General features: G+C 42.6%; 5 protein-coding genes across 6 annotated transcripts; 2 read left to right on the top strand and 3 right to left on the bottom strand.

Moving 5' to 3' along the window:
• The first annotated feature begins 463 nt into the window (after positions 1-463).
• LOC108137171 (serine-rich adhesin for platelets) lies at positions 464-4,529 on the top strand. Of its 2 annotated transcripts, XM_041710704.1 has the most exons (3): positions 464-616; positions 676-1,728; positions 2,574-4,529. In XM_041710704.1, the coding sequence occupies exons 2-3, from the start codon at positions 755-757 to the stop codon at positions 2,842-2,844; spliced, it is 1,245 nt and encodes a 414-aa protein (XP_041566638.1). In that variant the 5' UTR covers positions 464-616; positions 676-754; the 3' UTR covers positions 2,845-4,529. The 2 variants fall into 2 exon arrangements, with proteins under 2 accessions (XP_041566638.1, XP_041566637.1); XM_041710703.1 differs by having other exon boundaries at positions 464-1,728.
• A 328-nt stretch (positions 4,530-4,857) lies between these two features.
• LOC108137074 lies at positions 4,858-7,594 on the bottom strand. Its single transcript, XM_017258579.2, has 4 exons — positions 7,344-7,594; positions 7,139-7,283; positions 5,633-6,630; positions 4,858-5,325 (listed from the first exon to the last, which is right to left on the bottom strand). The coding sequence occupies exons 1-4, from the start codon at positions 7,548-7,550 to the stop codon at positions 5,155-5,157; spliced, it is 1,521 nt and encodes a 506-aa protein (XP_017114068.1). The 5' UTR covers positions 7,551-7,594; the 3' UTR covers positions 4,858-5,154.
• Positions 7,595-8,254: 660 nt separating this feature from the next.
• On the bottom strand, positions 8,255-10,092 carry LOC108137213 (transmembrane emp24 domain-containing protein 2). Its single transcript, XM_017258804.2, has 3 exons — positions 9,853-10,092; positions 9,455-9,789; positions 8,255-8,559 (listed from the first exon to the last, which is right to left on the bottom strand). Exons 1-3 carry the CDS (start codon positions 9,992-9,994, stop codon positions 8,410-8,412), a joined length of 627 nt encoding a protein of 208 aa, XP_017114293.1. The 5' UTR covers positions 9,995-10,092; the 3' UTR covers positions 8,255-8,409.
• A 490-nt stretch (positions 10,093-10,582) lies between these two features.
• On the top strand, positions 10,583-15,630 carry LOC108137136 (AP-3 complex subunit beta-2). The gene is made up of 4 exons (XM_017258689.2): positions 10,583-11,527; positions 11,588-12,425; positions 12,504-13,736; positions 13,806-15,630. The coding sequence occupies exons 1-4, from the start codon at positions 10,886-10,888 to the stop codon at positions 14,591-14,593; spliced, it is 3,501 nt and encodes a 1,166-aa protein (XP_017114178.1). The 5' UTR covers positions 10,583-10,885; the 3' UTR covers positions 14,594-15,630.
• Positions 15,631-15,778: 148 nt separating this feature from the next.
• LOC108137137 (uncharacterized protein CG3556) lies at positions 15,779-22,278 on the bottom strand. The gene is made up of 6 exons (XM_017258690.2): positions 21,906-22,278; positions 19,445-20,892; positions 18,683-18,878; positions 18,541-18,618; positions 18,390-18,472; positions 15,779-17,974 (listed from the first exon to the last, which is right to left on the bottom strand). The coding sequence occupies exons 2-6, from the start codon at positions 20,877-20,879 to the stop codon at positions 17,913-17,915; spliced, it is 1,854 nt and encodes a 617-aa protein (XP_017114179.1). The 5' UTR covers positions 20,880-20,892; positions 21,906-22,278; the 3' UTR covers positions 15,779-17,912.
• Positions 22,279-23,695: the final 1,417 nt, after the last annotated feature.

Here is a 23,695-nt window from a genome sequence, read left to right as displayed (position 1 = left end):
TATGACTTATAAAAAAATGATTCCAAATATTTTTTTCCTATATATTAATCTTAAAAAATATTAAAAATTGATTTGATCTTTCTTTCATATTGTTTATTTATGTTTGGTTAACATTTAGTTTATTCAGTTTTATTTATCTAGTAATCTTATCTTATAATTTGCTGCCAAATTATTATTTTTATTAAGATACTCTACCAAAATTTAGAGAAGCTAATTTTAACTCTTTTTAAAAGCTTCCAAGCCGATGCTTAATAATATATTTATAACTTGCAAACTGTTTAGAAAGCTTTTAATTGACTGTTTTTAATTTATATCCTTGACATTGAATCTACAATTTTGAATTTAATATTTAAAGCAACTAGTACTGTAAGCTTTTTCTCATAAAAATACTACATTTGGTATTTTCGCGTTGCCCAACACCTGCTTATGTGTATTTGTCGGCATTTATTCGCTGCCCGCCGGCGGGCACACTAAACGAAAATAATTTTGTTAACAAAAAAAAAACACAACAAATTGTGTTGTTAAATGGCCGTGCGAGCACAATACAAGAATCCGGCGAAGCGCTCGACTCCAAACCAAGTGCGAAACCAAGTCCTAATCCTCGTGGCAGTCGGCAGTTAGTAATAGAGCAGATCGGCCATCGGCTATAGATATACATATATACCATTCAACCAGGATCTGAGCTTATAGAGGGGATCCCGGGAAGATCCAGGGTTACGTGATTGGGATTGCGATTGGGACATCCAATGCCACGATGAATGTGCGAAAGCGGCCACGTCTGGAAATGGAACTCGGTTCCACCTCAACGTCATCATGCTCCACCTCCACATCCACATCCACCTCCAATAATCTGGCTACCCATCCTCCAGGCGGCCACCTTATAGCGAATATTCCCAGTCATTCGGCTGACCTATCGGAGGCCCTGGTCGGCCATCAAAGCCTAATCCTCACCAGCGCAACGGGAAATGCGCTGATGAGCAGCCAGGGTGCCCAGATATTCCTCACCATTTGCGGCGATGAGAACTCGGACGACTCGCAGGAGTACTATGCCATTAAGCAGGAACCCGGCTCCGATTTGGATGTCCACTCGCTGCTGCCCACCAATTTGCAGCTGCCCACTGGCTGTGAGATATATCTGGTCAAGGATACCGCCAGTTTGGTGGCCCAGCAGCAGCCCGCGAAGGCGGCCATCAAATTGGAACTGGAAACGCTGAGTGGAGAAAAGCGTAGGGCTACTCCTGCTGCTGCTGCTGCCTGTAAGCCCGCAGTGAACCCAACTCCTTCGGGCAGCACCACCACCAGTGTCCTCTATGGCTGCCACGCCCAGGCGCAGCGATCCCAGCCAGAAACGACGACGACTAGCCAAACGCCCACCAGCAAACTGGAGGCGTACAAGAAGCGCGATGACAAGCGACGTGCCACCCACAACGAGGTGGAACGCCGGCGTCGTGACAAGATCAACAGCTGGATCTTCAAGCTCAAGGAGATGCTGCCCAGCCTGAGCTCCACCAGCTCCTCCAGTTTCTGTGAGGCCAGCACGAGTCCCAGCACCAGTGGGAGTACGAGCACGACCAGCACCAGCACGTCCAGCAGCAGCAGCAGCTCCAATCCTAAGATTGGCTCCAATCCCAGCAGTTCCAGTGGACGCACGCCGCCCAACGACTCCAAGTCGCAGATTCTGATCAAGGCGTGCGAGTACATCAAGAGCATGCAGGGCGAGATTGACACGTAAGTGGTATATTTTGTATATATATATTTTACAAAAGGATACAATGGGCCATTCTTCATTTTTTTTTTGGGATTTTATAATTTAGGAAAAATCCTATAAAATGTTAAATATTCTGATAGACTTCACCAGATGAATTATCCGATTGTCCGTCCATCTGCTTTTCAAGTACGTTAAGATTTTGAGTTTAAAAATGTTATATTATTGCAAAATAATAGCAATAATGACATACCTTCTTTGATTTTCAACATATGTATAACTGAAGGTAACAATGTTTTTTCTGATTTTAAAATCACATTTTTGTTTTTATAAAAATCAACTATAGTTCATACGACAAATTTATTGGGAAATCGAAATTACTTAATTGTTTTTAAGCATTTACAATATGTTAATGAACGTTAAATTTTTTTACCTGCAAGGATATGTACATAAGGTATACATTTATAAAACTCTTGAATCGTCAAACGTTTAGTTAAGCATTTGTAATTTTGAGGTGTTAGTACAGAACACAGGAGTTTCTTGTTTTTCAGGGGCTTTTAAACTTGAATTTGTTTACAATATGTATCAGATGTATTGGGGGGGTAAACATACGAAGAGACACACCAATTATTCATCTTTAATTTCAAGTGCTGAACACGATAGCAGGGGAAAAAACCCACAAAGCGGTTATTTTTTACATTTATCTTATGTAAAATGAGCTGGACTCTCGAATGTCTCAATGATTCAAGCCTCGAACATGAGATTAGCCGGTTTTCGCCCTAAAACAAACAAGAACTGCCCAATGTGATCCACCAGAAAATAAACAAATTACTCCAATTCTGTCTGTTCCCACCCAAAAAAAAAAAAGGCTGCGTGACTGTCTGAGGGAAGCGGATGGCCTGAAGGCGAGCAACCAGGCGCTGCGGGAGGAACTGGACCGCCTGAAACGGCAGCAGCAGCTCCAGGAGCGATTCCACACGGCCAGCGGCAGATCGACCTTCAATGTGACCCTCAACTCGCTGAACAGCTCGGCGACCAGCGATCTTTTCGAGGGAATCGATACGACGCCCAATCTGTCCGCCGTTTCATCGCTGGGATTCGGCAAGCGCGGTCTGCTCATCAGCGATTACGATGAGTAAGGACTCTGTGGTTTGGTCCAAATCCAAGTCCAAGTCGAAGTCCAAGTCCAACCTGGTTTTGGGCTTGCGTAAAATGGATAGAACATTACGGAGGCGGATGGACAAGCGCTGGCGCCTCCATAAACATACGCCCATCCACCAAAGAATGACGTGCAACGTACACGCAACGCAACACACGCAGTACAATAAACGGACATGACGAGTGATTTCTTGTTATCGCCGCTCTGTTATATATGTTATATAAGAAAGAAGCATATACATACATATATGCATATATATGTGCAGTCGAACTTGGGTGACTCAAAAAGCTGTTCTCAATTGGGTTTAATTAACATGCTATAACCACACAGCTGCTTTTGTATGCTATATCTGGTATTGGTATTATTCCTGCCCTCCCCTCCAAATAACGAGCCCTCCCCGCAAAAAAACACGAAATCATAACGAATTTGTACAAGGGAATATGATTTCCATATCACATTCATTTTCATATTTAGGGCTCGGATATTAAAACACAAAGAGAAATAATGTTGATAAGAAGCTTTAAAGCAATATTTTTGTTTGTTTTTTTTTTTGTAATGTATTTTCATTACGACTATTATGTTAAGTATGTATTTGTTTCTATTTGCACAGCGAACATACATATGATTAAGCCACGTTTTAAACTATTTCTCTGTGTTCATGTAAGATATCATTTTGGTTGTTATTTTCACAACAGTGAAATTTTGTATTTAATTTTCAACCAATGAAAGTTTCAATATTACAAAAAACTATGGAATTTCTAGCTGAAAGTGAAAGTCACAAATTAAATATGTATGTATGTATACACATATAGTTTACGATTTAGATTTAAGTTTGAGAAATGCGAGAGTAATGTGAGTAACTAAAGTTCGATTGTATAGTTGTCAGGTTTTTGTTCTTTTTTGTAATGGAGAGCACTCAGATCCTCATGCAGTTTGCCATCATTATATACCTACATATTACCTAAAAATACAAAACTAAACCTAAAAGCGTTAACGATACCTACCTACTTGCATATATACCTTGAACTAATTCATATTTAAAGCATGTTTGTGCTTGATTTTTCGATTTTATTGTACTGTTTCTCGCACTAATTACCTACAAAATAATGTAACGAAATTATATTATATCTAGTTATATCGTATATATATTATATATATATATATATATAAAGACAAGTGTACATACGTAGTGCAATCGATAAACAGTGGGAAATCGAGGGAGATGGGGCTATGTAATGCCGCACTCTTCATCGGGGGCGTGTGCACCGGTACATATAATGCTATTGTTGATAAAGAATAATAATATATTTGAGCATAAAAATTGTTGTGAATGTTATATCACTGTTTTCGATATACGCTGTTTCAGAAGTATACAGAACAAAATGTTTTAAATACGAATAACTTTTAATACCTAACAAAAATGCCAAAAAAAAAACAACAAAAAACAACAAAAAAACCAAAACAAGTTTGGGATTGTGAGAGGGTATTGCGTTGAACTGCATTGTTTGGCCCATATAACGCCGGCGATAGCCGAAATATATGGGATCTTGTGTTACTTGTTGCTATCTATATACAGTACATACAATAATATCACATTTCTGTCATTTGACAGCTAATAATTCTATTCAATTTCAATAAACGAACTCAGTAATGGTTAACACACAATCAATTTCTCGTTCAATGGATTTGGTAGAATGCGGGCCCCAAATCATTTGGAATATGGTGGCTTATTTTCACAGCTGCCAGTCGGGTATGATTAAATACCATTGAGTCACGCTTTTCAGCCTGGAAAACAAAGACCACATTCTTATCAAATCGAAAAATAGAGCTGTTTCGTTCAAACCATAAATACTTCTGTTCGGCTACAAAGCCAGTCCTCTTTTTAGTTCCTGCGATTAATGATTTTAAGGTTTTTCAAAAATAACAAATATTTTTTACCATCATATTTGTACAGCCATTAAAAATTAATATTTATAATATTTGTAAAACATTTATTTATAATAACACAGTTTATATAAAATGAAGTAATTGATTTTATAGTTTAGGGTATATTCTGGTCTAGAAATTTTGAAAAAATCTTTTTTTTTTACCTATACATTAAAAAATGCCTAAAATTCAGGTTTCTAGACTAGAATACTCCCTTAGGTAACACAGTTGTATGTATATATTTTAGCAAGTTTTCGAGCTTTTAAAGTTATGTTGTAATGCAGCATCTTATATTTTTTGTATACATTTTTATATAATATAGCTGAATGGAGTATTAGTTAGTGTAAAAATATATAAAGGAGATTTAGACAGTTATACATTTGGCGTAATCACCCACATGAAGCAATCCATGCTCCAGGGATGCGATGTGCAGATTGGACCCACTCATGTAGTCCACATTCACGTGGGTATTCTGGAGCTCTGAGATCAAAGTGGAACAAGCGGCTGCCGGATCTCCACTGCCGGTCAGGCTTCCCTGTAGGCAAAATTCGATTAACAATCATATAGCTTTGTAAAAAATATATAAATATATATTCTATAATTTTGGACCGCATTTTATCTGTCGTTAATTGTAATATTTTAATTTTGTTAGCTTAAAAACAAAATAAATTTAAAATATTTAAATAAGCGGGTTTCATACAGGGGGGCTCTTCATAGTACACAAGGTATTTATTTCCATTGGTTACAAAAATATCCAACCAATATTTATTAATTTGGAAAAAAAAAAATTTTTTTTACTATCTACCGGCTTTGAACCCGGATGCAATATAACTATCACTTACCGCCCAAAATTCGTTGCCGGGAAGGGCATTTCCATCCCAGGCATAGGTGACCACTAGCAGCATGTCCTCCGGCAGTTTATCGGCGGGATTACGTTTCGAACTGCGGATGCGAATGCCACCTTGCGGATGTTTGTCCACGGGAAACAGGGCACCATCGTACAGGCTGCCCACTCTGGTCAAATGCATCCAGGAGAAGTCCACCACACCGATGTGACTGAGTCGTTCGCCCAGTGCGTGCAATTGTTCCTCAAAGGCTTCGAAGAAGGTTTGCCTCTGCCGCTCGGTGGCCCTCCAAACACCCAACCCGATGCCCACCACATGGATATAGGCGGGCTTGCCAATCCTCTCGGCTCGCGACTGTGCCTCCAGGAGGAGGGTACCGAAACTGATGCCAAATCGCTTGCGCATCACCTGATGATCGAACCTACCTTTCGGAACCTTCTCAAAGCGATCGTCGTTTTCGGGTGTTTCGCCATAGATGAAATCCCTGGGTTCTCCGTAGAATTCCCTCCACACTCTACGGAGATCTGCGGCTGGCGTGGCTGTATCAGTCGAGGAGGAGTTGCGCAAACCATATCCCCTGGCATGGGTGTTTTGGGTCTTTGTAATCATAATGTCCTGGTATTCCATTACATCGGCTCGCTGGAAACGGGCTCCAATTAGCCCAACTATCACACCCTCGCGTTCGATGGTATCCTTATTCTGGGTCACCTCGCCGGCATTTTCCCTGCGACCCGTGTTGATGAACTCCGAGTGGCTGGAAACGTAGAGCAGGGCGGACAACTTGATCTCGTCGTAGCTGAGCACGGAGGTTAGCTTCAGCGGGTGTTTTTCTGCGGGCGTGCCCACATCCTCGAAGCCCCCGCTTCCGGTTTCCCCATCCATGGTGTGGTAGTAGTCTCCGCCGCCCAAGAACCACACACATCTCTTTGCCAGAAGGCGCTGCACAAAGTCCACCAGAGTCATGTTCGTATAAAGGCTCTTCTCCTGATCGCTGCCTGCGAAATTTTGGGATATAACTTCATTACTTTGTTGCTGAGTAGGATTTCAAGAAAAGGTGACCCCAAACTCGCTCTTGAGATTTCGAATCTGTACAAAAAAAAAGTTTAACCACGTCAGTACTTTTCAAGAAAAAAAAAAAAAATAAGTTTCAAGAAAAAGGTGACCCCAAACTGCTTTAAGGTTAATGACTAATTTGATTGTTCAGATTCCAAATCGGGGCACAAAATTGTTTAGCCACGTGAGCGTTATAAAAAAAAAAGTGTTAAAGAGAAAGGTGACCCCAAACTGGTCTCATAAAATAGGGCAATTGCCTTCCCAATTTAAATTAATTATTTAGGTTCCGAATCGGGACATACAAATGTTTAACCATGTCAGCGTTTTCAGTAAACTGACCACATACTTGAAAAATTGAAGATTTTTAAAACTCAAAAACAGGTTTTTGAAATTCTTAAAGAAACTATTTTTTTTTTTTTTTGGCATTTCAGTATGCATGTGTGTACCCACCGAAATTAAGCTTGTGCTCCAGGAAATTGGCGTATAACAGTAGTGTCCGTTCGTGAATCACCGGATAGGCGGAGGCGATCTGCTTCCGGATTTGCTCACTGCGATCCGCCGGTTGCGCCTTAACCCGACATGTATCGATGCCAAACTGAAATTGGGGATTATAGGGATTATCTGGGATTATCTAGGAAGTCGCAGTGAATAATACTTTGGCGGGAAACCTCTCAGATAACGCTTGAAATGCGTTCAAATCCAATGTAGCATTGGGTTTTTCCACTTGGCGACATTGTTGCAATAACCGAGAACTGGGGCCACAATCGGTAGATTTCACAAACATATCACCCATTATGCGACTTATTGTAACCAGATGAACAAAGGATCTCAGAAAATTTCCCCGAACTTTAAGTTTCAGCATTGAAAACGAAAAAGTGTACAAGCGATCTTTTACCTGCGCAGAGAACAGTGCTGCAAAACGATTACTCTGATTATATTATATACCTTTTCCACAGGGTTGCGTCGAAAGCTGCGTTAAGTCTGCAATTATTAAATATTTTAAAATAATAATATTGTATTTTCCAGCATAAAGTTTTATGGATTTTATTAGAGCATACTTCTATCTTTGACTTTGTACTGATTTTCCATATTATATTAAAAAATTCCGATCGAAAGTCCAATGAAAATAAATATGTAGTGCATCGATAAGAAGAATTTAAGTTTTTTTATAAGTTACTGTCGACATTCAAGCAACAAATGCTTTAACTTGTTGCACAAACTTAATCCCTTTATTGAGGTCCCAGTTTTTTAACACTTACTTTGAGATTAGTTCCTAAACGTGTAATTATCCTTTTGTTTTCGTAGCCAATAACAAATTACATTTATTATTAAAAATCAAAATGATTTTTTTAATATTTAATTAAAACATACACAAAGTGGCATTTCCCCCATTGAATGTGTGTCTGAAAATATTTTTTGTCATTTCATTTCGAAATGTCTTAACTTTTGGTCATTTGGAAAAAAACATTTTTTTTCAATGATTTTTGTAATAGATGCCGTTGAAATCCCTGTTGTTAATGTATTCGAACCGGAATCAAGACAGATTCAAATATTTTCAGCCATTAGTTACTTTTTACAAGGTATTTTATTTTAATTACAAAAGGATGTTAATCGTTTAAATTAAATCTGAGACTGCAACACACATTGCGCACACATATCCCCCGGGCTCAATACGCTGCTCCTTTGCTCCCTCCATCCTGGTTGTCTGGTCGCAATAGGGATTACACGACGCGCTTGACCTCAAAGAATCGCTTCAGGTAGTAGACCTGGCCAACAGTCATGAGGACCAGGACCAGGGCCTCGAAAGTGGACCACAGCACGACGCGGGCATTAGTGCTCTCGTTCACCGAACGATGGATCTTGTCGCGCACCTGAAAAATTCGATAGATTGTAGATGGTTCGATTAGCATAGTCGTGGATTAATTATAAAAAATTATCGAACAACTACTTATACTTTATATGGACTTTTCGTAGGTCTTTAAGTAAAGCACCAAATCGTAAAATAGCTAGAAGGTATAATTATGAGTTTTCATGCCTAATGGTTTTTAAATATTCTTTTCTACTTATGCGTATAGTTCGGTTTGTAAACATAATGTTCATGTAATTTGGTCTAGAAATATGTTATGATACTGCTAGGAAAAAATCCTTCAAACCTTATGTTTCGTGGCTGTCTTACTAATGATATTTAACTGAGGGTTCTAACTCCCAAGTCTTCTTTATCCGTTTAATTTGATACAGCCAATCAATCCTACATTAATGTTTATATGGAATTCCCTTGATTTGGTATAGAAAGTGGACTACTAAATCTATGAAGACAATGGCCTAAAATCTCTCATTTCTCATTGCTGTTTATGTGAGAGTTAATAGTTCTAATTACTTGGTTTCAGCCACCCTTGACGATGGTTTTAAAATAAAGGAATAGAACTGGGCAAAATTAAGTGTATTGGGTCTGCTTGAAAGGCGTCTCAGCTCCTAATAAGAGGCTAGTGATGACCCATTCCTGTTCATGTGGCAACTAACGACCCTATTTTCCTAAGGATTAGATATAACACTAGATATATCTTGAAATCTATAGGCAGTAGAAACCATTTGACAATGCTCTAAATATAAAAGTTAAATGCAAGTAAAATGGGTCTTGGTGACATGCTAAATAGATGCTTCAACTACGATGCAACATTCCTGTTCATGTGGCAACCAGAGACCCTATTTTCCCTTAGCATGAGGTATATGTCTGCACAACTATAGGTGTTTATGGCCACCACTCACATGCATGTACTCCTGCTCGTGCTTGACGCTGGTCAGCGTGCCCGAGAGCTCCCGGATCATGTCCTCCAGCTTGGTGTGGCCCACCTCCTCCTCGCCGGGAGCGCCGGGGGCACGTTGTGGTGCTTCGCCCACGTCGATGGAGAACATGACCAGCTTGGGCGTCATGCTGCTGCGCTCGTTGTTGAAGCAGACGGTGTAGGTTCCCTTGGCCGGTGCCACAAAGGTGTACTTGCCGGAGGACTCCTTCTCGCTTTCGTGCATCACATGGTTCTCGGGGCCGCTGATCTTGATGTCCACGTCCAGGAAGCCGCCGTCAATCACCTCGAAGGTGACGCCTGCCAAAGGAATCATGATTTTATCAGCTAAATCCCCTGTTAAATCCCACAAAGTCTTCGTACCGAATTTGGTGCCGCCTTCGACATTCTCGAAGAAACACTCCTCGTTGTGGGCGTCCACGCTGACGATGAAGGCGTGGCTGAATCGGCACAGGATCAGCAGACTGCCCACAAGGAGCAGCACCTTGGCGAGCGTCCCTTCCATTGTTGATTCGGGTTTAAATGGCCTGGTTTTAGTTACTTTTAATCGAGCAGCAGCCACGTAGTTGTCGAGTTGTTCGAGGACCAGGTGAGACCAGATAACTGTGCTGCTGAAATCCCAAACCTGAAAGACCATTGGTCACACTGAAAAGGGGCTGTTTGTACAAATGTTCTCAAGTTCTACATATTTTGTACAAGGTTTATGAAAGAATGATCCCAACCTCATTGCAGATCTTTGTTAGGCAAAATAGTACTATTTATTCTCTTTCAAAAACTGTACTTTATTTTCGTACCCAGCTTTAAATATATTTTTTTTACATTTCATTTCTTGTATATATTTTTGTAATGCAATTTTGTGTGTGTTTGACTAAATGAAGGGAGGGAGGGGTCTGAAATCGAGAAAAAGCGGATTACTTTAACACACTACTTACTTACTATTTATTTATACTTATAAGCCGTCCCTTACTTCTGTACGTACCTATGTACAAACACACAGTTAAGGGACTAGAATAGTACCTAATATTCAATACGGGAACACTTCGCTATGGTATTTTTTGTATTTTACTTCATTCAGTATATTGGGGAATGCCTATCGATAGTGGCTCACCACTAATTCTGAAAGCTAAAAATGCAAAGTTCGACCAAATTTTCGGCAAACCTGTAGTGCTCCTCCGGTAAAGTTCATCCGCTGCGTGGCAGGACGAACAGGATCACCTGATCCTCTCGAGGATTAGATATAGCATATATACAGAGGAGGGTTCCATAGCGAAGGTTTCACAGTTGAAGCGTCAATCAAAACTGCCAACTCCCACACACAAACAAAAAAGAAAAAAAACGCGAAAAAGGTCAAGTTGTCAATTGGTAATCCGGATTCCAAGAGGGATTGCTGTGGAAAATGCAACAGAACACGGCCAGCAATCCGTTTGCCATGTCCACGTACGTGGAGCGACCCCAAATGGGATTGGATGTGGAATTCGGAGCGGATCCTGCGAGTGGAGCTGCGTTTTTCCAGTCCGACGGTCGAAAACACGATGATCTCAAGCAGATGTTGGACAGCAACAAGGACGGGCTCAAGCTGGAGGCCATGAAGAGGATCATCGGGATGATTGCCCGCGGTCGGGATGCCAGTGACCTGTTTCCCGCTGTGGTCAAGAATGTGGTGTCCAAGAATATCGAGGTGAAGAAACTGGTCTATGTCTACCTGGTGCGCTATGCCGAGGAGCAGCAGGACCTGGCCCTGCTCTCCATATCCACGTTCCAGCGGGCCCTCAAGGATCCCAATCAACTGATCCGGGCATCGGCCCTGCGGGTTCTCTCCTCCATAAGGGTCAGCATGATCGTACCCATTGTGATGCTGGCCATAAGGGACAGTGCCGCCGACTTGAGTCCGTATGTGAGGAAGACGGCGGCCCATGCCATCCCCAAGCTGTATTCGTTGGATGCCGACCAGAAGGACGAACTGGTCATGGTCATAGAGAAGCTCCTCTCCGATCGCACTACTTTGGTGGTGGGCTCGGCAGTGATGGCCTTCGACGAGGTGACTTTATAGCTAGGAAATCTATTATCCCCCATATTAATGAATCATAAATATGCTTAGGTCTGCCCGGAACGCGTGGATTTGATCCACAAGAACTATCGAAAGCTGTGCAATCTTCTGGTGGACGTGGATGAGTGGGGTCAGGTGATCATCATCAATATGCTGACCCGCTATGCACGCACCCAGTTCGTGGATCCCAATGCCGATGACGATGATCTGGCCGATGGTCTGGCCGAAACGCCCGTAAACGAACGTTTCTACGACGAATCCTCGCACTCCTCTTCCCACAGCGAAGACGCAAATAGTAGCGCTGATGATGAGGATGACAAGACCAAGGCCCGAACCAATAATAACAACAACAATAATAATAATGGCAGCAGGACGCCCAGTTCGCCAAGCAACAGCTACCACATCGATGTGGACCATCGCCTGTTGTTGAGGCAAACGAAACCACTGCTCCAGTCGCGAAACGCATCCGTTGTGATGGCGGTGGCGCAGCTGTACCATCATGTGGCGCCCAAGAACGAGGTGCAACTGATAGCCAAGGCGCTGATACGACTGCTGCGCTCGCACAAGGAAGTCCAGAGTGTGGTGCTCAACTGCATTGCCTCCATGGCCACCAAGCGAAAGGGCATCTTTGAGCCGCACCTCAAGTCGTTCTTTGTGCGCACCAGTGATCCCACTCATCTTAAGCTCCTCAAGCTGGACATTCTCACCAATTTGGCCTCGGCCGGTAGTATTTCGCTCATCCTACGCGAATTCCAAACCTACATCTCCAGCAGCGATCGTTCGTTTGTGGCGGCCACCATACAGGCAATTGGACGATGTGCGTCCAGCATCAAGGAGGTCACCGAGACCTGTTTGAGTGGCCTGGTCCATCTGCTGTCCAATCATGATGGTGGGTTCCTCTGTTTGCCAATAGGTTGTTAGCCAGAAATCTCATTCTTTTTTTTAATAATTTTTCACAACCATTTAGAGCACGTGGTGGCCGAGAGCGTGGTGGTGATTAAGCGACTACTGCAGACAAAGGCAGCCGAGCACTTCGAGATCATCACCCAGATGGCCAAACTGATTGACTACATCAATGTGCCGGCAGCACGGGCGGCCATCATCTGGTTGATTGGCGAGTACAATGAGAAGGTGCCACTGATTGCACCCGATGTGCTGCGCAAAATGGCCAAGTCGTTTGTGGACGAGCAGGATGTGGTCAAGCTGCAGGTGCTGAATCTGGGCGTTAAGCTCTACCTAACCAATCCGGAGCAAACGTCGCTGCTCTGCCAGTACGTGTTCACGCTGGCCCGCTACGATCCCAACTACGATGTGCGCGATCGTGCCCGTTTCCTGCGCCAGATCATCTTCCCGGCCAGCGGTTCGAGCTCGGTGCTCAGCCAGCATGCCCGCCAAGTGTTCCTGGCCAGCAAGCCGGCCCCGTTGCCCGAGAGCAAGTACCGCGATGGAAACACCTACCAGCTGGGCTCGCTGTCCCATTACTTAAACATGCCGGCGGCTGGCTACAAGGAACTGCCCGACTTTCCGGTCATTCCGCCGGACTCGTCGGTGCGCAACATAGCTGGTTTCATGCAGGACAAGCTGCCCGGCGAGGATTCCCCCTCGGGGCGAACTACGAAGGCGGCTGCCGGTGGCAGTGGCGGTGGCAAGCAGAAGGGTTCAAGGGCGGCTGGCGAAAAGGGTTTCCTCTCCGAATCGGAGGACAAGTCGTCGGCGTACTCGGAGTCGGGCAGCAGCAGCAGTGGCAGCAGCAGCAGCAGTGGCAGCAGCACCAGCGACAGTGACTCCGATGGCAGCGGCAGCAGCGGCGAGGAGGAGGAGCATCGAAAGGAGCTGCCCGCAAAGGTTTCCTCCACAAAGCAGGAGCAGCTCATCGATCAAATGCCCACATTGCCGGCGAAAGCCATCACGAACAATAACAACAATGCGGCTGCTTTCTCGGGCACCTCGGACAGCGAGGATTCCTCGGCGTACAGTGGCAGTGGCAGTGGCACCGACGACAGCGACTCCAATAGCGACTCCAAGGAGCAGCAGCCAAAAATGGAGAAGGTAAAGGCAAAAGAGGAGAAGCAGAAGCAGCAGCCGAAGCAGCCAGAGCAAACGCCCTCGAAGAGCAATCTGGAACTGCTGCTCGATCTGGATGACATTCCGCCCATTGGTCCGGTGATGACGCCCTCGCTGGGAGGATTCCTAACGCCTGGTGAGAGCCAGCATGCTCCTTGAAACGATATATGTATATATAGATAACGACAAAACTAATCCCCAACAGGCACTCCACTGATGGCCGGCCAGGCGGCACCATTGCAGCCGCAGCATGCCCGGAACAGGGTGGAACTGGTGGGTCCCTCGCACATCGAGTTCAAGCACAAGGAGCTGCTCAACAAGGTCAGTGGCCATGGGCTGCAGTTGGCCTACCGCTTCACCCGCTCGCCGCATCTCTACTCCTCGAGCATGTGCTCCATTGAGCTGCAGTTTCAGAATCGTGGCGAGCATGAGATCACGGCGATTCGTCTGGGAGCCACGACATTGCCAGCCGGCATGCAGTTGAATGAGTTTGCGCCCGTCACCGTTCTGCAGCCGCAACAGACGGCCAGCGGAGTGCTGGGCGTGGATTTCAATGACTCTACGCATGCGCTGGACTTGGAGCTAATCTCCAGTGCGGGCACGTCGCGATTGCAACTGAAACCGCCGGTGGGTGAGCTGGTGAGATCCGTCCAGATCGGCGAGAGCTGTCACCGCGAGGAGCGGTCCAAGTTGAGGGGCATGAACGAGCACCAGTGCGAGTTGCGCGGCTTGCGAAGGGATCTGATCGATGTCAGTGCTCTGCGGCAAAAGGTTTTCGAGTGCATCAATGTGGCGCATACGCACAGCTCGCCAGGCGGCCAGCTGCACTGCTTTGCCGGCCAAACGCTGAGCTCCAAGAGTCTCGTCCTGCTCACCCTCCACTGGCAAACGGAGGAGTCGCTCGCGCTGCTGGTCAACTGCGAAAAGATGGTCATCGGATCCATGGTGCTCAACGAACTGCGCAATGCCCTGCAGCTCAGCTTCGCCATGTGAGCAACGGAGGACACGAATGCGAACGAGATGGCAGATGATCAGGGGAATCCCCCGGGAATAGGGCTACTCAAAGGGAGAACAAAGCAAAGCCGCCTCACTACGTAAACCTAAGCTTTCCACATCTGGAATATACACTGTAAAGGGCGGGACGAAAGTAATTCTCTTCAAAATGTCTGAAGATTCCACTTTCGCAACATTTTCCTCGAAATTTAACTCAATGTGCAATGTAACGATCGATCGAAAATGTGATTCGGAAGTGGAACTAAGAATGCCAATCTATAGATTAACGATTGATGGGAGTTTGCAAAGTGGAATTCAAACGTAATTTATTCATTTTAATTGTGTTTGTAAATTAGAAAGTCAATGAAAAGTGATGGAATCAACATACTAAAAACTATATTTCTACTTTGCAAATTCCATGTCTCACAGTGCATTATATTTTACTACAGTTTACTGTTCAAAACGGAGACTAGCTACATAAATATTTTCTTATACATTTTTATTCGCTTACAATGAGATAATTTGCATTCAAGAGTCACCATTTATTTTTGTAAATGGATGAACTCAGCTTGAGATTATTATAGTTTCCGGATTGAACTTTGAATGCTTCACAAGGATTACTTAACGCCCCGCTCCTTTATACATGAATCACGATTCTATCGCTTTTACTATTCCTATATACAAACTGCAACCACAAATTCCAGACGCAACGAGTGTGTAATTGTTTAAACTCGAATTGTTGCCAATCATAAATGCAAATCCAAATCTAAATCCAATCCATCCTAGTTAGCTAGGCGTGTGTGTAATGTGTGCATGACTTATCGAAACGTATTTGTAAAGTGTTTGATGTTGTAAATCTGTTGCGTTCGTGCTCTATGCGGCCTTCTTCAAATCGTAGCAAAGACAAACGAATATCGAATCTATATATTATATATTATATTCATACAATATACAGCGCAAAAACTGGCAAACTAAAAAGAAAAAATGAATGAACGTAATAATAAAATAAAACTACAACATTGTTAATCTGCCTGAAATCGCAATGAGTCGCCACTCCGCATTAAAAGCTGAAATAAAGCTTAAATTTTAAATTTGAAAAAAAAGAAATTCTTACCTTTTGTCCATAATCCAACGTTGTTTACGTGTGTTCTGATAACATTTCTTAAGTAAAAACGCTTTTTTATGTAGTTTTCAATTATTTTGATGTTTATTCACGCTTGTTCTTGTTACTTTCTCCACTCACCAAACAGAATATAAGAAGTCAGCAGCAGCAGGTTTCAATTGCAAGTTATACTTTTCGATGAACTCAACGAATTTTAAGAAATCAATATTGTTAAAACGTAATTTTCTTAAACAATTAGAAACTATTTTTAATTTCTAAAATGTTGTAATTACTTTAAACACAATCATCGAAATCAAGTTCTTTTAAAAAGAACATAAAAAAACTGATTGATTTTTCGATAAAATGATACACAATAGTTGTACACCTTTAGTTTCCTCAAAAAACGATAAATGTTTTCGATTTCTACAGAGTTGTATTCATTTTAAATACATTTATCGATAACAAGTTTTAAAAAACATTAAATTTCGAAAAGTTCGAGTGAAATCGATTGACACTGTACAACTGTACCGGCTGTTGCTGTCGCTTGAAAGTTGTGGACCTCAAAATTAACTAACTAACTATGGGTCGTCATAGAAGGGGACATACTGTATAGTACAGGGTTAATGAACATACATAACTCATTCCTCAAATCCTACGCGTTCTCTCTCCGTTTTTCCATCAGTGTCTAGGTGTGGGTGTTTCGTGTTCTAATTTGGGTTCAATCTGCACAATTAAAAAGCTCAATTTCATGCTTATAATATAAACGAGTTAGTTTAGATCGCTAGGTTAGTAATGTTAAGTTTCGTTTAGTTTAGGATTCGCTGCTGCACTTAAAGATCTCAAGTAGTAGTTGTAGTAGTTTGAAGTTTTCTTCGGTTAGGCTAGGCTTTAAGATCAACGGCTTGAAAGTTCCGAGTGACAAGTGAAGAAATGTGGGTGTGATAGATGTATATGTAAATAATGATATACAATGAGTAGGCTTTTCCGGGGGATAGATAGTGTTACTTTATATGTGGGTAGTATGGTATTATGGCATGGGGCATATATATGTTTGTATCTACTATGCAATAATGGGGAGTGAGTAGTGCTTGATAGGCATATAGAGCGTTTGTATATATAGTAGTGTCCTGGGGTAGTATCGTTCTCTCCTCTCTGTCGCTATCCTGTATAATCGTTATATAATATGCCACGGCCTTTTCGTTTGCTTAACTTCATATAAAACTAGTTTTTTTTCTGTTTTTTTCTGTTTTTCTCTTTTTGTTTTCTTTAAATGTATATGCAAGATGTATGTATATATCGATTTATGCAGTATGTGTGTATGCCTAAGGATGATTTTCAATCACTTATTGTTACGTACGGTGTTTGGTATAACATGCTTCATCGCTTGGACTAGCTCTCCCGTTTTGTCTACCTCTCCAGATCGATGGACCCATTGGATCCATTGGACCCAAAGGATACCTCATCCCTACCTCTTCCACTTCAATAACATATAAAGCATTTGGTTTTTCTTAGTTTCTTTGGGTGTCTTTTTTTAAACGAGCAACGAAATATGTATGCATCGCTGCCAAGGGAAGCTTTTGTTGAGAGGGCCTAAAACGGACGGATTGCTAACCGTTCGATGCCAGTTGTTAGTGCATTTAAGTCGATACTTTTTGTGATCACACACCATTTACCTTTTCCATTACCCTCCTTTCGTTTAGTTATCGCTATATGCATAAGTTCTTTTTTTTTTTTTTTTTTTTTTTTAGCCTGAGGTGCTCCGAATCGAGATCAGTTGTGAGGTCTAGAGCATTTAACTATTTTGGTATTTTTTGGGGTGTTTGTATCCTAGTTATTCGTTAGAAATCAGGGCTTTCACGTTTTCAACCTTCTTCTTTTTTCACCGATCTTTCACTCTCTTGTGATTTTCTCTGTGTGTATATTTTTTTTTTTTTTGATTACGCCATTATTATGCAGTTATATATGCAATATATATAGAGAGGGAGCAATGCACCCAGTCAGGAATACCTGTAGTAAATACACATATTCCTTTGCCATTATTTGTTCTTAGCTTCTTAGCTTCTTTGCTTCATTGCTTGTTGCGTGTGTGTTGTGTGTGTGTGTGTGAGACGTGACTATATGGCCATATATATGTATAATAGATATAGTCCAATAGCACCGGGTGTTTATAGACTTTGCTTAGTGGGTTAAACTGCAGCTCCGTCTAAGGCCGCGTGCTTAGAGCTTCTTGTACCAGTACAGATAGTGCTCCCCGTCCTCGACCATTAGCTCGTCCACACCTGCAAGAGTTCCCATCTGAATTATCACCTGTTCGTTGTGGTCCAAACTTCTCTGACTTTAATTAGCCATGAATATTTGATCATAAGTTAAGTGTCTTTAAACATAAGCCTTATGTAACACAATTTAAATGGGTTAACGGTTAAACAAAAAAGTTTATGGGTGGTGCTACAAAATCACTATTTTTTTTAAAATTACTTTAAAATCTGTCTAAAAGTATGCAACATACAATTAACAGATTATTTTCAGTCCGAAGGATGTATTTCGTTGCATACTTTTCAACACCTTTATGAACCATTTTAAAAAGTGTTTGATATCTGTAGCTTTAATCAAAACCCCTGAAAGTAATCTCTTTACCAATCTACTATTTCGAGTTAGAGAAGTTTCACTACAATCTTGAATCGGAAACGAACTTACCAACAGGCGCAATAAGCTGATTCCCGGGCGTATTATTGGGATCGGGCAGCTCTGGCAATCGATAAAGCAGCCAGTAGTGATACCTGAAACATTGATTAAATGTATGCCAGTATTATCTGGGAATATATTATATCAGTTCTGGGTGACTCACCCTCGGGGCTCCTCTTTTTTGCCGTACAGGGTGTGCACATAATGGCCATTGGGCCACTCCCGCGCCTCGAAAATAAATCTGTACGGTTATAGGTATTATTAAGTAATTAAAGGACAACTTTCGATCATTTCTGTTGACTCACCTGGGATCCATTTCGGCCGCTTGGGTCATGGCTTTGAAAAAGCTAGTGTTTTTGGGCGACACGAGGGACAGGGAGAAGGCCTCGGTCACATTGGATCCCACCCACAGTGTGTACGTATACGAGATGTTCTTCGCATCCGACTCCTCGGCGGAGGAACTCAATCCGAAGGGAACCGCCAGCTTCGGCTCTCCGTTCTCTGTGGGCAAGTCAAGTCAAGAAATAGTCAAAACCTTGGTTATGATAATGATTGATTAAATATTATATAACTTTAAAGATTGGTGACCCCGATCCATGTTTTCTTTAACTCAGTCCAAAAGGTATAAGTTTTATGATTGAGCTTTATTTAGCCGTCGTCAGTTATTCATATTGAGATTGATAACCCCAATCTATATTTCTTTTTGGTAAAGTTCAAGAGATATAACCATTTATGTTTTAAATGTATCAAGTCAAGTTGTGAATAGCTTGGATAGGGACTGGTGACCACGATCTATACTCATTTTTGGCATAGCCTATATATTTCAATTTATTTAGTTATGGTGTGAATTGAAGTTTGACATTTTTTGCAGAAATTGGTTAATTTTCAACATTTTGAACTGTGAATGCCATTCGGTTGGAAATTTTATAACGAATTCAACGGTATATGTGACCGCGATTTATTTACTTTTGTTGCCCTAGCCCAAGAGATATAACATGCTGTGACTTAGAGATTGGTGACCCCGTTCTATATAATTGTTGGCTTGTAATCAGTTGGCAAAAACTCACCCGTGGGATCGCTGCTCTCGCGTATCACATGGTCGCACTGCAGTGCCCGCACCGCACCCAATCCCTTCCAGCCCAGGGCCAGGATGATGTCCGCGGTGAGGCCCACTCCGATGTCGGGCTCCTGGCCATCCTGCAGCGGCTCCTCGCTCCAGCCGCCATCCGCCCGCTGGCGACTGAGGATGTAGCGCGAGGCGGCCGTGCGGTTCCAGTGTCCGGCCGGGTCGTACTCCAGATCCTGCAGAGCCTGCATGGCCAATGCCGTGCTGCGCAGCGATCCGAAGCTGCCCCGCTGATCCTGCAGACTGGCCAGCCCCCGTGCCGGTCGACGGACGAAGTGCTGCAGGTGGCGATGGCGGTGGTCGGTGACGATGCACCGCAACGCCAGGATGACCATGGCAATGGCATCGACGCTCTGGTCGGTCACTCCGCTGGCAATGTCCAGCAGTCGCCGGATCTGACGTTTCCTCACATGGGCCGCCGAACTGCAGGCCGACAGTGTGGTCAGGGCGAACTCGATGTCCTGCGCCGGCTCGTGGTGCTGCAGTGTGGCCACCAGATCGTGGCCATGGAAGTGCTTCGGGTCCTTGCACAGGGAGCCCAGGGCGAGGACATACCGGGCCAGTTTGTCCAGATCGAGCGGCTTGGGCAACGTGTGATGGCGATCCAGCATGGCCAGTATCTCGATTTCCATCTCCTTGACGGACAGCGTGTCCTCCAGCTCCTGAATGACCAAAACATGGGCATCGACACTGTCATTGGGATCCCGGCCGCCCGACAGCTCCTTGGCCAGGATGACCACATGGGTGTCGTTGCCCCAGCCGTAGTCCGAGGCCCTCTTCTCCTTTAGCCAGTCCAAGGCTCGCAGGATCGCCTCCTGCTCCCCCTTTGTGGGCGGTGCCTGGCCAATGGTCTGATGCTCGGCCGACCCACTGCTGCCGTTCAAGTGAGCGGTGGGCGTGGCCAGGATGAGGGCATCATGCTCCCGTTCCCGTTCCCTATCCCGATCACCGCCAGAATTGGCGGCCGTCGTTGTGCTCGATGTGGATATTGAAGTGAAATTCCTGTTGGCATCGAGATTGCTTATGTTGCTGTTGCTGCTGCTGATGATGTTGCTACTGCTGCTGCTGCTGCTGCTGGGCATACTGATGTTGCTGCTGCTGGGATTGCTAATGTGGCTGTTGGAACTGCCAGTGGTTTGCTCATCGCTGGCTTCGTTGTTTGCACTTGGGCTACTGATGACTGTTTGATTCTCCAGTTCGAGGGAAATGGGCGGTGCAGCCGGCGAGACCGTACTGAAACTCACGGAAATTGGCGAGGACGATGGTAACGTCGCCAGTGTCACGTTCTCCGTGAAGGAAACCACCGTTGCCGAGCCATTGGCAAAGAAGAAAAGGACGAGGAGCAGCAGCCACGGCGGCGACGACAGCGACAACATCCTGTACAGAATTCTGAAAGTAAAACAAAGCAGCCACATTGGGGGAAAAATATTTATTTAATTATTATTATCCAAAAAAATAAAAAGATAATTTTCAAAATAATTATAGCCAAAATTCTGGGAAGCGAATCACTTCAAAGAATTTTACACTTGAATTCTTATTTCGAATGTAAAAATTGATTTCATCGAAACAATCGATATGCAATTATAGATGTTGTTATAGAAAATAGTTTTAAGACCTTAAAGATTCACAAACCAATTAAGAATCTCATAAGCGTTTACAAGAAATATACAATTTAATTGCCATTTTAAAAAGGAATAATTAAATGTATCGAAAACATCGAATAAGCTTATTTAGTTATCGGTTCCTTAAATTGCAATCATATATGTTTTTGATACATGTAATTAAAGTGATGAACAATTAAGAAATGTATAATTTAATTTCCATTTACAAAGGAACGGTTTTATGTATCGAAAATATCGATTAGGCTGGTTCAAGTTATCGGTTGTGCAAATGCAATCATAGACGTTGTTATTAAATTAGCGAAAAGGGGTGGCAAAATGGGGGATGGGGGCGGCGAAGCAAGAGCACAAAGCGGAGACACAGGACTCGAGGCGTTGCCTTGAACTGAATTTTGCAGCGCACACGTCATACGACTTATCGATAATTGGCAACCTAGCGATCGATATCGCCTCGTTGTCCTTTCATTTACAACAAAAAAAAAAAACAAAAACCGACAAAAAAAAACCGAAACACACAACACTTAGTCATCAAATCAAATAAGTGCAACAGCAACAACTTGGCTTTTTTAGACAAAGGTCCTTCGTGTCCTGCGTGTGCGCTTGTGTTTTCCTTTTTTGTGAGGGTGGAAAGTGGGCGCGCTGGGCGATGGATGGACGAAAAGGGGGCATGGGGGCGTGGGCCTGGGCCTGGGCCTTTCAATTGCCTTTGACAATAAAGAGTTTATTGCGACAACAAAAACAACACACACACACACACACTCACAACACTCCAAAAAAGCTTACATAATAATTCAATAACAACAAAAGAACGAAGCCGCCAAGGATAACGGGTAAATGGAGTCCCGGAATCAAGCTATATACAAGCTATATATATATATATCTATATATATAGAGTCCAAAATCCGTAATCCGACTTTTCTCCTTTGTTCGATTTTGTCACAACTGAAAGTCCTGGATTTTTGTCCGTTTTTTCCTTTCGGTAAAAGGGATTTCTTTTTCTTATTTTTCTCGTTTCCGTTTCGGGGTCTTAAATTGCGAATTTCCGTTTTTTTTTTGTTGCGGGCGGGGCGAGGGTCGTTTACTTTTCGCCTTTCTCTATTTTCTGCGATTTTTTGATTTTCAATGTTTCAATGCTCTCAGACCGTTCGTTGCAGTATTGCCAGCTTAACTAATCTTAAAATGTCCTAAAAAATGTTACCCTTGAAAAGGACATTTATCGGATTTACCGATAGGAAATCGATACTCGCTTTTCTATTTGGGTTTGTGTATAAATTAAAATTCGGAATTGGGTTTCCAGCCCGACTAGTTTGTAGTGCCAGCTGATATCCGCTAGATGGCGTTCTCAGCGGTTTTGGGTTAAAGACAGGGTCGTTATTTTAAGAATATTCGGAAATTACGCGCGCATCGTTTAAATATAAATTTAACATTTTGGCATTTTCTGTAAAGGAGATATTATGCGGAAATTAAATAAAAGTGCAATTTTTAGGCAGTGTATTCCAATCGTTGGGAAATTTAATGGAGATTTTAACAATCTATTGCATTCATAGCTTTTGGATTCTTCCCCAAGGTTTTGATACAAAATACAAGTGTTTTGTGGGTTTTTGTAGGTTTGGCAAAAACAGGGTTAAAAATTTTATGAATTTAACTTGAGAACTTTTGACCATTCTAATAGCCCAGAGTTTTGATCTTTTGATTTTTTGTTTTCTGCTAAAAATCAATTTTTTTAAAGTTATATATAGCGAAATATTGATTTAAGTCTTAATTTTAAAAACAATTTTCTTATAAAAATATGTAAATACTAAATCATTTCAAACAAAAATAAGATGAAACTTTCTTTGTTTTTTTGTTACTTGTATTTATGATTACATTTTTTTACATTAGTCATCATCAAATTTATATATTTTTTTTCTAATTACTTCAATTCTATTTGTTAAGGTTTATGCTAAGCCAATTACATAAATGTCTATATTATGACTGATAATTTTTCATAAATATTAAGATCGAAATAATATAATATAATATATTTTATAATTCATGTTTCTTGCAAATGAGGTTGAGTTGATGGTTCTAAATAGAAAGGCAACTAGTGGATCTTCTTTTTCCAGTCCAGATTCTGGTATTTCGGTACTTCGGAACGAAAGTGACACTTTGTCCTTGTCCGCTTTGTAGTCCATCAGTCAGTTTTGTTCGATCGAATGGACTAGCTGGGATGTGTAATCCGATATAGTTTTGTGCCGGCCGCAAAAGCCGACAATCAAAATGCCGCCGACCGCCAACAGTCGACGCCAAATGGACGCCGCTGCCCCCGTCATCCTGCCATCCTGATTTCTGATTCCTGATCCGATTCAGATTCAGATTCAGCTTCGGATTCAGATTCAGATTCAGACGATGATGATTGCCTATCGTTTTCGCCCCAGCAATTAAAAGAACAAGCATCCGTATCGGTTACCTTCGTTGAGCGGAATGAAATCTATATGGGGAATTCGAAACAAAGGAAGGAAGTCCTGCGAGTTCTGTGAGTCCTGCGATTTCGCGTCCCTCATTCCCATTGTGCAGTTATGACAGGCGTCCCC

The sequence above is a fragment of the Drosophila elegans genome, unplaced genomic scaffold, assembly GCF_018152505.1.
Source record: "Drosophila elegans isolate 14027-0461.03 unplaced genomic scaffold, ASM1815250v1 contig_149, whole genome shotgun sequence".
NCBI lineage: Eukaryota > Metazoa > Arthropoda > Insecta > Diptera > Drosophilidae > Drosophila > Drosophila elegans.
Note: the sequence above shows the minus strand (reverse complement) of the source record. Positions and strands in the feature narration are given on the sequence as shown.

Bases quoted from the DNA above. Each gene is read 5' to 3' on its own strand.
- LOC108137213 (XM_017258804.2), bottom strand. From the start codon at position 9,994: ATGGAAGGGACGCTCGCCAAGGTGCTGCTCCTTGTGGGCAGTCTGCTG. The intron at 9,790-9,852 runs GTACGAAGACTT...TTCCTTTGGCAG, and splicing joins CGAAGGCGGCACCAAATTCG to GCGTCACCTTCGAGGTGATT. The intron at 8,560-9,454 runs GTGAGTGGTGGC...CGAATTTTTCAG, and splicing joins ACGAGCAGGAGTACATGCAT to GTGCGCGACAAGATCCATCG.
- LOC108137171 (XM_041710704.1), top strand. From the start codon at position 755: ATGAATGTGCGAAAGCGGCCACGTCTGGAAATGGAACTCGGTTCCACC. The intron at 1,729-2,573 runs GTAAGTGGTATA...AAAAAAAAAAAG, and splicing joins ATGCAGGGCGAGATTGACAC to GCTGCGTGACTGTCTGAGGG.
- LOC108137136 (XM_017258689.2), top strand. From the start codon at position 10,886: ATGCAACAGAACACGGCCAGCAATCCGTTTGCCATGTCCACGTACGTG. The intron at 11,528-11,587 runs GTGACTTTATAG...AAATATGCTTAG, and splicing joins CAGTGATGGCCTTCGACGAG to GTCTGCCCGGAACGCGTGGA. The intron at 12,426-12,503 runs GTGGGTTCCTCT...ACAACCATTTAG, and splicing joins TCTGCTGTCCAATCATGATG to AGCACGTGGTGGCCGAGAGC.
- LOC108137137 (XM_017258690.2), bottom strand. From the start codon at position 20,879: ATGTTGTCGCTGTCGTCGCCGCCGTGGCTGCTGCTCCTCGTCCTTTTC. The intron at 18,473-18,540 runs GTGAGTCACCCA...TCAATGTTTCAG, and splicing joins AAAAAAGAGGAGCCCCGAGG to GTATCACTACTGGCTGCTTT. The intron at 17,975-18,389 runs GTAAGTTCGTTT...GAACTCTTGCAG, and splicing joins TCAGCTTATTGCGCCTGTTG to GTGTGGACGAGCTAATGGTC.
- LOC108137074 (XM_017258579.2), bottom strand. From the start codon at position 7,550: ATGCTGAAACTTAAAGTTCGGGGAAATTTTCTGAGATCCTTTGTTCAT. The intron at 6,631-7,138 runs GTGGGTACACAC...AAAATTTCGCAG, and splicing joins GGAGCACAAGCTTAATTTCG to GCAGCGATCAGGAGAAGAGC. The intron at 5,326-5,632 runs GTAAGTGATAGT...TTTTGCCTACAG, and splicing joins CCGGCAACGAATTTTGGGCG to GGAAGCCTGACCGGCAGTGG.